The sequence below is a fragment of the Bombina bombina genome, chromosome 4, assembly GCF_027579735.1.
Source record: "Bombina bombina isolate aBomBom1 chromosome 4, aBomBom1.pri, whole genome shotgun sequence".
Classification (NCBI taxonomy): domain Eukaryota; kingdom Metazoa; phylum Chordata; class Amphibia; order Anura; family Bombinatoridae; genus Bombina; species Bombina bombina.
Genome location: NC_069502.1, coordinates 659,663,053 through 659,681,284, shown reverse-complemented (window position 1 = coordinate 659,681,284; position 18,232 = coordinate 659,663,053). Strand labels below are relative to the sequence as shown.

Here is an 18,232-nt window from a genome sequence, read left to right as displayed (position 1 = left end):
AGTTACCTTTTATTGGTGGTGTTGTTTCTTTTTCATGTTTTTTCACAGGTGTCTCTATAGAATATAATGTTGTGTTAGTTTGTTAATAAAGCCACATTGTATGTAGCAACATGGAAACATATTGTTTATAAAGGTCTAAGGCCTAGATTTAGAGTTCGGCGGTAAAAGGGCTGTTAACGCTCCGCGGGTTTTTTTCTGGCCGCACCATAAATTTAACTCTGGTATCGAGAGTTCAAACAAATGCTGCGTTAGGCTCCAAAAAAGGAGCGTAGAGCATTTTTACCGCAAATGCAACTCTCGATACCAGAGTTGCTTACGGACGCGGCCGGCATCAAAAACGTGCTCGTGCACGATTCTCCCATAGGAAACAATGGGCTGTTTGAGCTGAAAAAAAACCTAACACCTGCAAAAAAAGCAGCGTTCAGCTCCTAACGCAGCCCCATTGTTTCCTATGGGGAAACACCTCCTAAGTCTGCACCTAACACCCTAACATGTACCCCGAGTCTAAAACACCCCTAACCTTACACTTATTAACCCCTAATCTGCCGCCCCACGCTATCGCTGACCCCCTGCATTACACTTTTAACCCCTAATCTGCCGCTCCGTAAACCGCCGCCACCTACGTTATCCCTATGTACCCCTAATCTGCTGCCCTAACATCGCCGACCCCTATGTTATATTTATTAACCCCTAATCTGCCCCCCACAACGTCGCCGACACCTACCTACACTTATTAACCCCTAATCTGCCGAGCGGACCTGAGCGCTACTATAATAAAGTTATTAACCCCTAATCCGCCTCACTAACCCTATCATAAATAGTATTAACCCCTAATCTGCCCTCCCTAACATCGCCGACACCTACCTTCAATTATTAACCCCTAATCTGCCGACCGGAGCTCACCGCTATTCTAATAAATGTATTAACCCCTAAAGCTAAGTCTAACCCTAACACTAACACCCCCCTAAGTTAAATATAATTTTTATCTAACGAAATAAATTAACTCTTATTAAATAAATAATTCCTATTTAAAGCTAAATACTTACCTGTAAAATAAATCCTAATATAGCTACAATATAAATTATAATTATATTATAGCTATTTTAGGATTAATATTTATTTTACAGGCAACTTTGTAATTATTTTAACCAGGTACAATAGCTATTAAATAGTTAAGAACTATTTAATAGTTACCTAGTTAAAATAATTACAAATTTACCTGTAAAATAAATCCTAACCTAAGATATAATTAAACCTAACACTACCCTATCAATAAAATAATTAAATAAACTACCTACAATTACCTACAATTAACCTAACACTACACTATCAATAAATTAATTAAACACAATTGCTACAAATAAATAACATTAAATAAACTATCTAAAGTACAAAAAATAAAAAAGAACTAAGTTACAGAAAATAATAAAATATTTACAAACATAAGAAAAATATTACAACAATTTTAAACTAATTACACCTACTCTAAGCCCCCTAATAAAATAACAAAGCCCCCCAAAATAAAAAATTCCCTACCCTATTCTAAAATACAAATATTACAAGCTCTTTTACCTTACCAGCCCTGAACAGGGCCCTTTGCGGGGCATGCCCCAAGAATTTCAGCTCTTTTGCCTGTAAAAAAAACATACTATACCCCCCCCCCAACATTACAACCCACCACCCACATACCCCTAATCTAACCCAAACCCCCCTTAAATAAACCTAACACTACCCCCCTGATGATCTTCCTACCTTGTCTTCACCATGCCAGGTTCACCGATCCGTCCTGGCTCCAAGATCTTCATCCAACCCAAGCGGGGGCTAGACATCCACTGAAGAAGTCCAGAAGAGGGTCCAAAGTCTTCCTCCTATCCGGCAAGAAGAGGACATCCGGACCGGCAAACATCTTCTCCAAGCGGCATCTTCTATCTTCTTCCATCCGATGACGACCGGCTCCATCTTGAAGACCTCCAGCGCGGATCCATCCTCTTCTTCCGACGACTAGACGACGAATGACGGTTCCTTTAAGGGACGTCATCCAAGATGGCGTCCCTCGAATTCCGATTGGCTGATAGGATTCTATCAGCCAATCGGAATTAAGGTAGGAATTTTCTGATTGGCTGATGGAATCAGCCAATCAGAATATAGTTCAATCCGATTGGCTGATCCAATCAGCCAATCAGATTGAGCTCGCATTCTATTGGCTGATCGGAACAGCCAATAGAATGCGAGCTCAATCTGATTGGCTGATTGGATCAGCCAATCGGATTGAACTATATTCTGATTGGCTGATTCCATCAGCCAATCAGAAAATTCCTACCTTAATTCCGATTGGCTGATAGAATCCTATCAGCCAATCGGAATTCGAGGGACGCCATCTTGGATGACGTCCCTTAAAGGAACCGTCATTCGTCGTCTAGTCGTCGGAAGAAGAGGATGGATCCGCGCTGGAGGTCTTCAAGATGGAGCCGGTCGTCATCGGATGGAAGAAGATAGAAGATGCCGCTTGGAGAAGATGTTTGCCGGTCCGGATGTCCTCTTCTTGCCGGATAGGAGGAAGACTTTGGACCCTCTTCTGGACTTCTTCAGTGGATGTCTAGCCCCCGCTTGGGTTGGATGAAGATCTTGGAGCCAGGACGGATCGGTGAACCTGGCATGGTGAAGACAAGGTAGGAAGATCATCAGGGGGGTAGTGTTAGGTTTATTTAAGGGGGTTTGGGTTAGATTAGGGGTATGTGGGTGGTGGGTTGTAATGTTGGGGGGGGGGTATAGTATGTTTTTTTTTACAGGCAAAAGAGCTGAAATTCTTGGGGCATGCCCCGCAAAGGGCCCTGTTCAGGGGCTGGTAAGGTAAAAGAGCTTGTAATATTTGTATTTTAGAATAGGGTAGGGAATTTTTTATTTTGGGGGGCTTTGTTATTTTATTAGGGGGCTTAGAGTAGGTGTAATTAGTTTAAAATTGTTGTAATATTTTTCTTATGTTTGTAAATATTTTATTATTTTCTGTAACTTAGTTCTTTTTTATTTTTTGTACTTTAGATAGTTTATTTAATGTTATTTATTTGTAGCAATTGTGTTTAATTAATTTATTGATAGTGTAGTGTTAGGTTAATTGTAGGTAATTGTAGGTAGTTTATTTAATTATTTTATTGATAGGGTAGTGTTAGGTTTAATTATATCTTAGGTTAGGATTTATTTTACAGGTAAATTTGTAATTATTTTAACTAGGTAACTATTAAATAGTTCTTAACTATTTAATAGCTATTGTACCTGGTTAAAATAATTACAAAGTTGCCTGTAAAATAAATATTAATCCTAAAATAGCTATAATATAATTATAATTTATATTGTAGCTATATTAGGATTTATTTTACAGGTAAGTATTTAGCTTTAAATAGGAATTATTTATTTAATAAGAGTTAATTTATTTCGTTAGATAAAAATTATATTTAACTTAGGGGGGTGTTAGTGTTAGGGTTTAGACTTAGCTTTAGGGGTTAATACATTTATTAGAATAGCGGTGAGCTCCGGTCGGCAGATTAGGGGTTAATAATTGAAGGTAGGTGTCGGCGATGTTAGGGAGGGCAGATTAGGGGTTAATACTATTTATGATAGGGTTAGTGAGGCGGATTAGGGGTTAATAACTTTATTATAGTAGCGCTCAGGTCCGCTCGGCAGATTAGGGGTTAATAAGTGTAGGTAGGTGTCGGCGACGTTGTGGGGGGCAGATTAGGGGTTAATAAATATAACATAGGGGTCGGCGATGTTAGGGGTAGCAGATTAGGGGTACATAGGGATAACGTAGGTGGCGGCGATTTGCGGTCGGAAGATTAGGGGTTAATTATTTTAAGTAGCTTGCGGCGACGTTGTGGGGGGCAAGTTAGGGGTTAATAGATATAATACAGGGGTCGGCGGTGTTAGGGGCAGCAGATTAGGGGTACATAAGTATAACGTAGGTGGCGGTCGGCAGATTAGGGGTTAAAAATTTAATCGAGTGGCGGCGATGTGGGGGGACCTCGGTTTAGGGGTACATAGGTAGTTTATGGGTGTTAGTGTACTTTAGGGTACAGTAGTTAAGAGCTTTATAAACCGGCGTTAGCCAGAAAGCTCTTAACTCCTGCTATTTTCAGGCGGCTGGAATCTTGTCGTTAGAGCTCTAACGCTCACTGCAGAAACGACTCTAAATACCAGCGTTAGAAAGATCCCATTGAAAAGATAGGCTACGCAAATGGCGTAGGGGGATCTGCGGTATGGAAAAGTCGCGGCTGAAAAGTGAGCGTTAGACCCTTTAATCACTGACTCCAAATACCAGCGGGCGCCCAAAACCAGCGTTAGGAGCCTCTAACGCTGGTTTTGACGGCTACCGCCGAACTCTAAATCTAGGCCAGAGTTTCTTAAAATATTGATATGCCAAAAGTTTATTTGTTTAATGCGTAGTACAGCAATGAGTGAATTCTTTACATCCATTATAATGATCGTTCAACATATACGTCTTGCCAATGAATGATACATTTCAATGCATTCAATATAACATAATGAATATTCAAACAGTAACATTTAAATGTGCATATGCTTCAATAGAAGTCCATGCAAATACTTTTCAAATATAATATTTCAATGTTACAATTTTTTCTTTAAAAAAAAAAAAAAACATTTAAATCTTAGAACAGAAGTCAATGGGAACATTAGTTGGGCTATAAAATAAGACATACTAAACCCATATTAGGAAGTTTTATAACTGAAAAGTTTAAAGGGCAATCTAGTCACAATTAAACTTTCATGAGAGAGGGCATGCAATTGCAAACAACTTTTCAGTTTACTTTTATCATCAAGTGTGCTTTGTTCTCTTGGTATTCTTTGTTGAAAGCTAAACATAGGGAGGCTAAAATGTTAATTTCTAATCCCATGAAGGGCACCTCATAACTCAGTGCATTTTTTAGTTTTTTACAGCTAGACATTGCTAGTTCATGTGTGCTATATAGAAAACATTGTGCTTGCTCACTGCGGTGGAAATACCAGCACTGATTGGCTAAAATGCAAGTATGTCAAAATAACTGAAATAAGGGGGTTGTCTGCAAAGGCTTAGATATGAGTTAATATTAGAGGTAAAAAGTATATTAATATAACTGTGTTAGTTATGCAAAACTGGGGATTGGGTAATAAAGGAATTATCTATCTTTTTAAACAATAAAAAATCTGAAGTAGACTACCCCTTTAAATCAACACAAATATCTGAATATATTATTTTCCCTAAAATATGTTTTACCAAGTTTAGCCTCAGACTTGGATATTGCCCCAACCTCCTGGTCTGATCACTCCATGGTTTCCCTGAATTTATCTTGGCCAGAATTGCCCCTGTCAGAATTTAGCTGGAAACTAGAGAAAACTCTCTTAATCCCCAAGTACTAGAGAAAATAACTTGTTTACTTAATGATTTTCAGCATAATACAGATACTCAATCGAGCCCAGATCTGGTATGGGAAGCTCACAAAGTCATGATCAGAGGCGAGTTTATCAAATAAAGTCATTCTTCAAAAACCTACAATTCTACATCCTCCTCTCTATTATGTTAATTACGGGAATCTGAATATGTACATAAACTTAACCCTACTGATACCTTAAAATAGGCAAATTTACAACAACAAAAAATGGCAAGATTTGAATGAAATCCTCTGTAAAGAGTCCTATAACTTCAAAAACTCTATTTGGTTGAAAGAAATAAAGCTGGTACATTATTAGCAAGGGCTCTGAAAAAATTAACATACACTAATTGTATCCATAAAATGAATACAATACAGAGTAATGTCTATGATTGCCAGGGTTTAGCTAATATTTTTAAAGATTATTATGCAAAACGCTTTAATATACTTTCCTTCTACAATCTATATTTTATAGACTCAATTAAATAATACCTGAGAAAATGAATATAGGGTGAATTTATCAAATCCCAGGCGGACATGTTTTGCTGTAGTCCCCTGCACATTCGCGGTCGCTAGCATGGGGTGTCAATTATCCTGATCGTTTCCGATCAGGATGATTGCTGTCCGCCACTTCAGAGGCTGCTTGCAGGGGGTATCAATCATCCCATTCGGATCAGGATGATTGCAGTCCACCACCTAAAAGGCTGCTGCTTCTTCACTTAAGTTTCAGGCAGACCTGAAACTTCAAGGGTAGAAAGCAGCACCTGCTGCTTGTTAAATCTACTTCTAAGAGTGTTTTCCGCTCTTTATAATCCTTTTGCCAATATAAGTTTAAGACTTCTGCATTGAAATACCTGGGGATAATGTTAACCCCACAGGTTCATCTCTTACATAACAAAATACGCTGCCGCCAGCAGGGGGTGTCAATCAACCCGATCGTACTCGATCGGGTTGAATTGCAGTGATCTCTGTCCACCTGCTCAGAGCAGGTGGACAGGTTATGGAGCAGCGGTCTTGATAGATAGGCCCCTATGTACAAGCCATAGAAAGATGGGGGACTAAGGGTTCCAAATATTACTTCATATTATCACACAATAGTCTGCCACCGCATACTCGATTGGCATGGGAAAAGTGACTAAAAGCATGGGTCCCATTAGACTCACAATTACTTAGATCCCCATCTCTAGGTCCTCTTTGTTGGCTTCCCAAAGACAGAAGACCCTCCTTATGTAAAACTTACTCTTTGTATAACCATATATTTAATATTTAGGATCATTTAATCAACAGGATGCCTAATATTTCAGCCCATAGGTCTCCTCTGTCCCCGGTATCTTACAACATAGGAGGATATGAACCTAGAGGACGGGGGGAAATGTCCCATGAAGTTGGGGATACCATCCCCATTATTAAACTCCTATATATGGGGGAGTTGAGTCCACGTCTAGAGTTACAACCCTCCATAAGTCCTGCTTTTGCTTCCAGGTTTACACCCTGTTCCAAATTATTATGCCAAGGATATCTTTCTCATTTACCTAAATAATTGATGTAAACAACAGTCAGCATAATTCACATGTTATCAACTATTAAGAGTACAATTCAAATTCTATTGAACTCCTTATGATAACAGTATTTTTTTTTCAAAATAAAAAACTTACAATGCACTGTTCCAAATTACTATGCACAGTAATTTTCAAAACACTTTATAGGTTGTAAAGAACTGAAAATTGTCATTGGTTGTGTTTGCAGCATATTTACTGAAATTAAATGCTATTTCAATCAAACTTTGAACAACATTTTAACTTTTTAAACATTTTAACAGGTCACGCTACATTTTAACATAGGACCCCTTATTTGATAGCAGCTTCACAAGTTTTGCATACATTGAACTTGTGAGTTTTTGGACAGTTTCTGCTTGAATTGTTTTGCAAGATGTCAGAATGACCTCCCAGAGCTGATGTTTGGATGTAAACTGCCTCCCACCCTCATAGATCTTTTGCTTGAGGATGCTCCAAAGGTTCTCAATAGGATTGAGGTCAGGGGAGGATGAAGGCCACACCATGACTTTCTCTCCTTTTATCCCCATAGCAGCCATTGATGCAGAGGTATTCTTTGCAGCATGAGATAGTGCATTGTCATGCATGAAGATAATTTTATTATGGAAAGCATAGTTCTTCCTTCTGTACCAGGGAAGGAAGTGGTCACTCAGGAACTCCACATACTTTGCAGAGGTCATCTTTACACCTTCGGGGACCCTAAAGGGGCCTACCAGCTCTCTTCCCATGATTCTGGGCTAAAACATGAATCCACCACTGCCTTGCTGACGTCACAGCCTTGTTGGAACAGGGTGGCCATCCACTACTCCATCCATCTGGACCATCCAGGGTTGCACGGCACTCATCAGTGAACAGGACTGTTTGAAAATTAGTCTTTATGTATTTTTCTGCCCAGTGCAGCCGTTTCTGCTTGTGAGCATTGGTTAGTGGTGGCCGAATGAAAGGTTTATGCACAGTTGCAAGACTCTGAAGGACTCTACACCTTGATGTCCGTGGGACTCCAGAGGCACCAGCAGCTTCAAATATCTGTTTGCTGCTATGTAATGGTATTTTAGCAGCTGCTCTCTTGATCCGATGCATGGATCTGGCAGAAATCTTCCTCAATGTGCCTTTATCTGCACAAACTCGTCTGTGCTCTGAATCAGCCACAAATCTCTGAATAGTGCAATGATCACGCTTATGTTTTCGTGAAATATCTAATGTTTTCAAACCTCGTCCAAGGCATTGAACTATTTCCCTCTTTTTGGCAGCAGAGAGATCCTTTTTCTTCCCCATATTGCTTGAAAATGATGCTCTGCTTAATAATGTGGAACACTCTCCTTTAGTAGTTTTTCCTTTAATTGGGTTCACCTGGCAATCTAATTATCATAGGTGTCCGAGATTGTTTTCAATGATCAAAAGAGCCCTGAGACACAATGCCATCCATGAGTTAAACTGAAAAAAACAAATTTTAATTTTTGTGACACTGAAATAGAATTTGCATAATAATTTGGAACAGGGTGTAGGTATGCCCAATTACAGCACCTTTTGAGTACAACCTATTTTAAACATAACCTTATTAGAGAACCGACCCCCTTTGAGTGCTTGTGCTTGGCAGATTCCAAGGGGCACATTGTCATTGTCTATAAAAATACTTACTTCAGCCCACATAAAGGACCTTCCCTCCTATATATCACAATGGCATTCTAAATTAGAGGTCACATTTGATAAAAAAAAGAATGGGATAAGATTGTTTCCAATACGCTTAAATCCTTTAAATCCCCACGTATCCTTAAAATATTTTTTTTTCCCCAGATGGTACCTCACGTCAGTTAGACTTAAAAAATGTTTAATCCATCAACATCTCCCTTATGCTGCAGGAGATGAAAAGCAATAGGTACAATGTCTGACATGTGGTGGCATTGTCCAAAAATTGTTTAAAGTAATAGAAAAGGCATTTTAGACCCTTTTTGGTCCAAGTCCGTTGCACTTTTAAATAAAATTCATAATTGTCAATTCAAAATCAGATCTCCCTCTTTTCAAATTGGTTTAAATAGCTCCTGACTATTGATAGCTACATTCTGGAAATTGGATCAGTTACCAACCCAGAAATTATGAACAGCCAAAACAAGCTACTTACTGCAATTGGAGAAATATGGGCATTTTAAAAGGAAAAAGCTCAACATGTTTGCAGACATTCAATTTTATTAGGCGACACTACAGCATTCAACTTAGATTTATTTAAGCTTGGGGGTACATCCTCCCCTCTCTTTCCTTCTCTTCATTTCCTTGGGAACTACTCTACACTCCCTGGAGACTCTTCATTATAGTTTTCTTTTTTTACTTTTCTCCTCCAAAATCTGGACACTAGTTAATCAGTTATTTATCTTGTTTGAATTTCAAATTGTTATATTTGTTGTAGTTTGTACCCGTGTACAGGAGGAGACATGGGGGTCAATTTATTATTGTGCGGATGGACATTATGCGATGTAGTGTATCATGTCCACCGCACATCGATAAATGCAGACAGCATACACTGTCGGAATTTATCATTGCATCAATTGTGAACTGCTGGTGCAATACCGCCCCCTACAGATTTGTACTAGCCGGGAGTGTCAATCAGCCCTCAGAGGTGGCGGACGAGTTAAGGAGCAGCGGTCTTAGGACCGCTGTTTCTTAACTTCCACTTCAGGCGGAACTGTATTCTTTCAGTCATGTACCTTAGTTTTACTGCTGTTGTTCTAAGTACAACTGAATAAATAAAATAAAAATTTTAAAAAATTGCGTGCCAAAAAAAATATGTTTTACATTAACAATAGCTTCCTTTCACTTATTGTGTTGGTTCTTTCTCATGTTTTTTTACCAAAGTCTCTAGGAAATATAATATTAATTTGTTAGTTTGTTAAAGTTGCACCTTATTGCTTGTAGTGTTTACAGTATTTGACAAAAAGTATATTTTAATGGACTAAATGATCATGCTGATGTACTAAAATTGACTAATATATCAAATGTAGAAGGTAAACAACAAATGTTTATTTTTCACTGTATGCAATTACTTCTCTGGGAATTTTAATGCAGCCCAATGAAGCACTAGATTTATATTATATTCTCCTATAGATATTTTGGACTTACGGTAGTTATCTTTTGTTAGTTGTTTTGGTTCTGTCTCAAGTTTTTTCACCAGTTTATCTATGAAATATAATATTAATTTGTTAGTTAGGATGCAGCATATATTTCATGATTATGTAATGGCATGGACGCTAGTTGTTTTTAAAATAATACATTATTTAACATACTGCGTGCTGAAACTTCATATACTTTATGTTTACTGGTTCATTGCATGTAGAAGATCATCAAAAGATGTTTCTTCTTCATAGAATGTAGTTCTACAAATCAGTGGCTATGTGAGCACTTTCATTAAAATATGAAATGTTGACTGGATTTGTTCTAAAGGATTGTCAGTTGTTTGTTGGATATATAACATATACTTCATGGTCAAAGGTATGTAAACACCTGACCATTACACTCATATAACATTATTGGTCATCCCATTCCAAAACCATGGGCATTAATATGGAGTTTCTTTCCCTTTTGCAGATAAAACAGCTGCCACTCTTCTGGAAAGACTTTCCACAAGATTTTGGAGTATATCAGTGGGAATTTATTTTCACTCAGCAAAAAAGAACATTTGTGAGGTCAGGCACTAGTGTTGGACAAGAAAGTCTGGCTCACAATCAATATTCTTATTCATCCTAGTGATGGAGTTAAGGTCAGGGTCTGTGAAGGCAACTCAAGTTTCTACACACCAAACTCGTAAAACCATGTCTATGGACCAAGCTTTGTGCAGAGAGGCACAGTCATGCTGGAACAGGAAAGACCCTTACCCAAACTGTTGCCATAAAGTTGGAAACACCCAATTGTCTTTATATCCCTTTACTAGAACTAAGCTTCTGGCTCCTATATGCTTCCACTTTAAACTAAAGAAAAAAAGAAGAGGCGCCACATGGTGTGGTACAAACAAAAAAGGTGTCCCCACAGGAAATAAAATACCCAGAGCCCTAGGTAGTGGAAACTCACAGACGGGGCGGCACAACGGGAGTGCCAGACAAAGCGGCATGGGACACTCAGAGTCGCCCGTATGACTTGCAGCTTCCATTGGAGCGTGCAGCGTTAGGTCAGGTTACAAACGATAGCCAATCAGGAGACGCCTACTGTCCGACAGCTAGTACCAAACAACTGATGCCAGACGGGCTCGAAGGTGCCGACACAGGAAGCTGGGAGTAGCCAGAGAGGGGGGTATGTGGTAGGAAACACTGGGTAAGGCACACTAGGCTCAAATATAGAGATAACAAGAGTAAAGTGAACAAGCTGGTGGATATTAAAAAGTGTATATTTATTAAATACACATATATATCCTAGGACTTTTTGGCGTCCTTTTTCGTATTTGAGCACTTTAGAATAACAGCATTGAAAATTGATGGGGGCAGATCTAGTAGGCCATCAACTTCCCAAATTGATTTGTGGTAAAAGTGCCACATTATGACAGTGCCACGTTTAATGTGACTGAGCTCTTCGTGGCTATATGTTCGATTGTATGCACTTGTTAGCAATGGGCGTGGCTGAAACACCTAAACTCAAAAATGAACACGGGTGGCAACGTACTTTTGGCTATATAGTGTACATTTATTGTAAATAAATAACCTGGAACATTATAATATGAGATATAATATTTGACTATTTTGAAAAGTAACATTGAAATTTTGATTGTTAAAGCTTGCAGAGAAACTAGGATTTTTCCAGCAAAGAAAATGTAGAAAGTCACCAGTTAATATTGCTGTGTCTTGATAACAAATTCTGCAAATTTGCGTTTGTATGAAAAGTCAGATGGCATGTCACAGTTTTGTGAATAGATCTCAATGAAATGTCTAATTCTTCAAGGATATTTTTTTGACAATAATTAGTTGTCTTTTATTGGTTGTGTTGTTTCTTTTTCATGATTTCTCAAAGGTGTCCCTATGGAATATAATGGTAATGTATTAAAAATTCTTAGGGAAGCAGGATATTGTGAGTAGTGACGTAGACAAATGTTTATGCTAAATTGCTTAAAATGTTGATGTGCTAAAACTTCACATTTTTAAACGGACATGAATTAAACATTTTAAAAAACTTTCTAAATTACTTTTATCATCAAATTGTCTTTGTTCTCTTGGTATATATTATTGAAAGCAGAGATGTAAGAGCGTGCAGTTGGCTAGAGCACAATATGGCAGCAGTTTAGCAAGAATGTTTTCCATCTTTTTGATAATAGGAGTAATTTGGAACCTTTTTTTTTTTTTAAATTGTATGCTCTAATTCACAATTTTTTGCGTGTTTTTTTTATCCCATTAACCCCTTAATGACCGCAGCACTTTTCCATTTTCTGTCCGTTTGGGACCAAGGCTATTTTTACATTTTTGCAGTGTTTGTGTTTAGCTGTAATTTTCCTCTTACTCATTTACTGTACCCACACATATTATATACCGTTTTTCTCGCCATTAAATGGACTTTCTAAAGATACCATTATTTTCATCATATCTTATAATTTACTATAAAAAAAATTATAAAATATGAGGAAAAATTGAAAAAAAATACACTTTTTCTAACTTTGACCCCCAAAATCTGTTACATATCTACAACCACCAAAAAACACCTATGCTAAATAGTTTCTAAATTTTGTCCTGAGTTTAGAAATACCCAATGTTTACATGTTCTTTACTTTTTTTGCAAGTTATAGGGCCATAAATACAAGTAGCACTTTGCTATTTCCAAACCCCTTTTTTTCAAAATTAGCGCTAGTTACATTAGAACCCTGATATCTTTCAGGAATCTCTGAATATCCATTGACATGTATATATTTTTTTTTTAGTAGACAACCCAAAGTATTGATCTAGGCCCATTTTGGTATATTTCATGCCACCATTTCACCGCCAAATGCGTTAAAACAAAAAAAATTGTTCACTTTTTCACAAATTTTTTCACAAACTTTAGGTTTCTCACTGAAATTATTTACAAACAGCTTGTGCAATTATGGCATAAATGGTTGTAAATTCTTCTCTGGGATCCCCTTTGTTCAGAAATAGCAGACTTATATGGCTTTGGTGTTGCTTTTTGGTAATTAGAATGCCACTAAATGCCACTGCGCACCACACGTGTATTATGCCCAGCAGTGAAGGGGTTAATTAGGGAGCATGTAGGGAGCTTTTTGGGGTAATTTTAGCTTTAGTGTAGTGTAGTAGACAACCCCAAGTATTGATCTAGGCCCATTTTGGTATATTTCATGCCACCATTTCACCGCCAAATGCGATCAAATTAAAAAAAACGTTAAATTTTTCACAATTTTAGGTTTCTCACTGAAATCATTTACAAACAGCTTGTGCAGTTATGGCACAAATGGTTGTAAATGCTTCTCTGGGATCCCCTTTGTTCAGAAATAGCAGACATATATGGCTTTGGCGTTGCTTTTTGGTATTTAGAAGGCCGCTAAATGCCGCTGCGCATCACACGTGTATTATGGCTAGCAGTGAAGGGGTTAATTAGGTAGCTTGTAGGGAGCTTGCAGGGTTAATATCACATTTAGTGTAGAGCTCAGCCTCCCACCTGAAACATCAGACCCCCTGATCCCTCCCAAACAGCTCTCTTCCCTCCCCCACTCCACAATTGTCCCCGCCATCTTAAGTACTGGCAGAAAGTCTGCCAGTACTAAAATAAAAGCTATGTTTTTTTTTTTTTTTTTTTTAAAAAGCATATTTACATATGCTGCTGTGTACTATCCCCCCCTTAGCCCCCAACCTCACTGATCCCCCCCAAACAGCTCTATAACCCTCCCACTCTAACTTAATCTGCGCCATTTTGGGTACTGGCAGCTGTCTGCCAGTACCCAGTTTAACAGAAAAAATGTTTTTTTTTTAGTTTTTATTAAATTTTTCTGCAGTGTAGCTTCCCCCCACACAAAACCAACCCCCCCACCCCTCCATGATCTCTTTTTGTGCTTTTGCACAAACAAGATTTGGCCATTTGTTACCAAAAAATTTTTCCATAGTGTAGCGGTTCCCACCCGCTCCCGCCCCGTGCACGCGCCCGCCCGCCACCCTCCGTGCACGCGCGCGCGCCCGTGCGCGCCCCCTAACGGCCCGCCCCCGATCCCGCCCCCCTTGACGACACAGGGAACACCGATGGCCGCCCACCCGCCTCCCAAGTCGGCTCCCACCCACCAACGATACCGGCCATCGATGTCCGGTGCAGAGAGGGCCACAGAGTGGCTCTCTCTGCATCGGATGGCCGTGTAAGGTTATTGCAGGATGCCTCCATATCGAGGCATCACTGCAATAACCGGAAAGCAGCTGGAAGCGAGCAAGATCGCTTCCAGCTGCTTTCCACACCGAGGACGTGCAGGGTACGTCCTCAGGCATTAACTGCCTTTTTTTTGAGGACGTACCCTGCACGTCCTCGGTCATTAAGGGGTTAAGGTGTAGTTCTAGCAATGAGTGTATGTTTTATTATATACATTATAATGATTGCACAGCATATATCTCTTGCAAATTACTAATCACATTCTATGCATTCAATATAACATAATGAGGTCTAGATTACAAGTGGAGAGCAAACGATTTCGCAAGGGTTTTCTCAATCTTTTGTGCTCCTTTTTAATTGTGCTGATATTACAAGTGGAGCAAAATTGTGATTTCGCTAGTGCAAACGTTATTTATGCTAGAATCCTTACTGCAATTTCAGAGCTGTGGTTAACTATTTTGCAAAAGTAAAAAGTTGCACAAAACTCTTCAAAAATACATTACAAAATACACTTACACTCATATTAACACCGTCTAATAAAATTATTCTCAAAAAATATTGCACACAAAAGTTATAAGGGCTCAAAGATATGAGATCTTGAGTGTTAGAAAAAAAAAAAGCCGCTGAAGGGCTTTAAAATTGAGATACATACATATACATATCTAATGATGGATATGTATGTGTGTGTATATATATACATATATATATATATATATATATATATATATATGTGTGTGTGTATATATATATATATATATATATATATATATACTGTATGTGTGTGTGTATTTGTTTACATATATATTGATGTATTTAAAGGTGTATATATATATGTATTTACAGACATATACACATATAAACACATAAATATATATGTAGTGTTTACAGTGTGTGACAAAAAGTATACTAAAAGACTAAATGAACATGCTGATATACTAACAATGGTCTAATATATCAGATCTTCTTCATTGTGTGCACTTACTTATCTGTAAGTATTAAACCAACACAATGAAGCACTAGATGCATATAATTTCGATATAAATATTTTGGAACAAGGTATTTACCTTTTGTTGGTTGTGTCTGTTCTTTCTCATATTTTAACACCAGTGTCTCTACGAAATATTACATTCATTTGTTAGTTTGTTAGGAAAGCAGCATATATTGCATGGCCAGGTGGTGGCATTGAAGTTTGTAATTTTTAAAAGAATACATTATACTTAGTGCTGTATTTACTGGTTCATTTTATTCTTCTGCATAGAATAAAGTTCTACAAATGAGTGAATATTTCAGCAGTTTCATCAGGTACAATAAACTCCAAAATTGTTACTGTTTAAAAAGATAGATAATCCCTTAATTACCCATTCCCCAGTTTTGCCCAGCCAACATGGTTTTTCTTATTCTTTTAATTACTTTTAATCTCTGTGATTACCTTGTATCTAAACCTCTTTTGAAAGCCCCCTGATCACATGGCTATTTATTATCTATTTTAGCCAATTAGTGCAGTGTCATCCACAACCCACGAGCGTGAGAACAATGTTATCTATATGGCCCACATGAACTAGCAGTCTCCTGTGATATTAGGTTGTCTGTAGTTACTTAGAAACAGGCAGAAATGTAGAGGTTTAAATGTGATAAAGTATATTAATATAACAATGTTGGTTGTGCAAAGCTGGGGAATGGGTAGTTAAGGCATTATCTATCTTTTTAAACAATTACAATTTTGGTGTTGACAGTCCCTTTAAAGGGACAGTCTAGACCCAATACATAACTTTGATTATTTATTGTTACATACCATAGAAGCATCTTACAACTGGTTCCACACATATAAGCTTGTAAGAAGTACAGAAAACATTTAAATATTCATTGTTTGTTAGGATGTTAAGTTTCTTCAATCATGATGAACTTTTAAATGCACTGATTTGTGCATGTGCAATTTGAAATAGCTAACTGAAAAATATCAAATGTGCACTGCTAAATTGTCATACAAGACAACAGCCAACTGGACAAGAAGAAAGCTGTGGGCGGAGCTTGGTAGCAATTTTCAGGTACTAGACTGTACCTTTAATTTGCTTTATATGAGCATTAGTTGTATGCTGGATATACAGCATACATTTCTTGCAACTGAATGGTAACCTTCACTATATTAAATGGAATATTAAAATTTCAGATTCACATAGAACTGTTTTAAAAGTAACAATGAATTGACGATTGTAATAGACTGTTTGAATATATGGGGGCCGATTTATCATGTGTCTGGCGGACATGATCCACTGTAGCGATCATGTCTGCTAGACATCGATAAATGCCGACAGCATACACTCAGCATAAGTGTAAGAGTTAAGGAGCAGTGGTCTTAAGACGCATTCTCCAATCTAGAAGGTGCTGAAGATGTGAGGATAAAGCATTTATAATTGTTTACTAAACAGACATACATGTTAGCCTTCCATGTTTAGTTCATATAATTTCTTAAAGGAATATGTATGTTTTTTTACCTGTTTTAAAAATGTTTAACATTTTGCAATACCATGTATATAGGAAATATTGTCCCTTTATGCAAAGGTTCTTCAATTCCACTCCCGAGGCACCACATTAATATGCCAGATTTAAATACCTTAAATTTAGTTTGTTTTAAAATAGCTGAGCATAACCACCCTCATCAAACATTTTCAAAAGCAAAAGCAAGATGGCAAGTCCTAGCTTTGTGAATAGAACTCAATGAAGTATTTTATTCCTAAAAGTTACTTTAAAATATATTTTTCAGTAATGATAGTTACCTTTTATTGGATGTGTTGTTTCTTTTTCATGTTTTTTCACCGGTGTCTCTATAGAATATAATGTTAATTTGTTAGTTTGTTAGGAAAGCAGCATATTGTTTGTACTGGCATGGAAATAATTTTCATTGCATTCAATATAATATAACGAATATGCAAGCAGTAACTATTGAATGCTAATTGTCATAGGCTTCAATAGAAGTCCATGGAAATAAATTTCAGTTATAATATTTGAATGTAAACATTTTTTCTATACGAACATTTATTAAAGTGTGTGTGGACAAGGTTCTCAGCTTGAGAACTTGTCTGCACGGGTTCACGGCATACATACAGTGGACTGTTGTTCAAGTGAACATGTAATGCTGCCCCCTTTCCCTCACATGACCAATAGAGTGAGAGAAGGGCCTGTCAATCACCCTGAGTAAGCAAGTTTGGGTAATTCCTCTCTGACAGCTCATATTCTCATATTGCGGGAAGTAGACTTGCATGTGCAAACCTGCCCTGCAAGGGCTTTGAAGCAGCTTATGCTGTTTAGTTCATGGCGCCATTAGAGCAGAGGTCAAGGGTAACATTAGTTGAAATATTATTATTTATAAATAGAGGTATGTACCATTACTAGGAAATTCTATAACTGAAAAGTTTAAACCAACACAATGAATTATCTGAGTATATTATGTTCCTTAAAATTTGTTTTACAGTAGTAATAGTTACCTTTGGCTGTTTGTGTTGGTTGTTTCTCATGTTTTTTTTACCAATGTCTCTTTAAATTATAATATTAATTTGTTCATTTTTTTAAAGTTACAACTTATTGCTTGTAGTGTTTACAGTATGTGAAAAAAAATGTGTATTTTTAAACAACAAAATTAACATGCTGATATACTAAAATTGTCAAATATATAAAATCTAGGAAGTTAACAAAATATGTTTCTTCTTTATGGCATGCATTTACTTATCTGGGAGTCTAAAAGCAACACAATAAAAGGGATACTAAACCCAATTTATTTTTATGATTCAGAACATGCAATCTTAAGCCACTTTCTAATTTACTCCTATTAACAATTTTTCTTTGTTCTCTTGCTATCTTTATTTAAAAAGCAGGAATGTAAAGCTTAGGATCCGGCCCATTTTAGGCTCAGCACCCTGGATAGCGCTTGCTTATTGGTGGTTACATTTAGCCAAC

The 18,232-nt window shown here is 37.4% G+C and overlaps 1 protein-coding gene across 50 annotated transcripts in view; it reads right to left on the bottom strand.

Moving 5' to 3' along the window:
* TRDN (triadin) overlaps window positions 1-18,232 on the bottom strand; it is a 950,114-nt gene that overhangs the window by 210,141 nt on the left and 721,741 nt on the right. For 13 of the 50 annotated variants that reach the window (XM_053710738.1, XM_053710746.1, XM_053710750.1 and 10 more), the window contains one exon: window positions 7-54. In XM_053710738.1, coding sequence (XP_053566713.1) covers window positions 7-54 — 48 coding nt within the window. Of the gene's footprint in view, window positions 1-6; window positions 55-10,084; window positions 10,142-15,345; window positions 15,394-17,055; window positions 17,104-18,232 lie in introns of all 50 variants that reach the window. The other 37 variants (XM_053710727.1, XM_053710733.1, XM_053710743.1 and 34 more) reach the window with 5 other exon arrangements.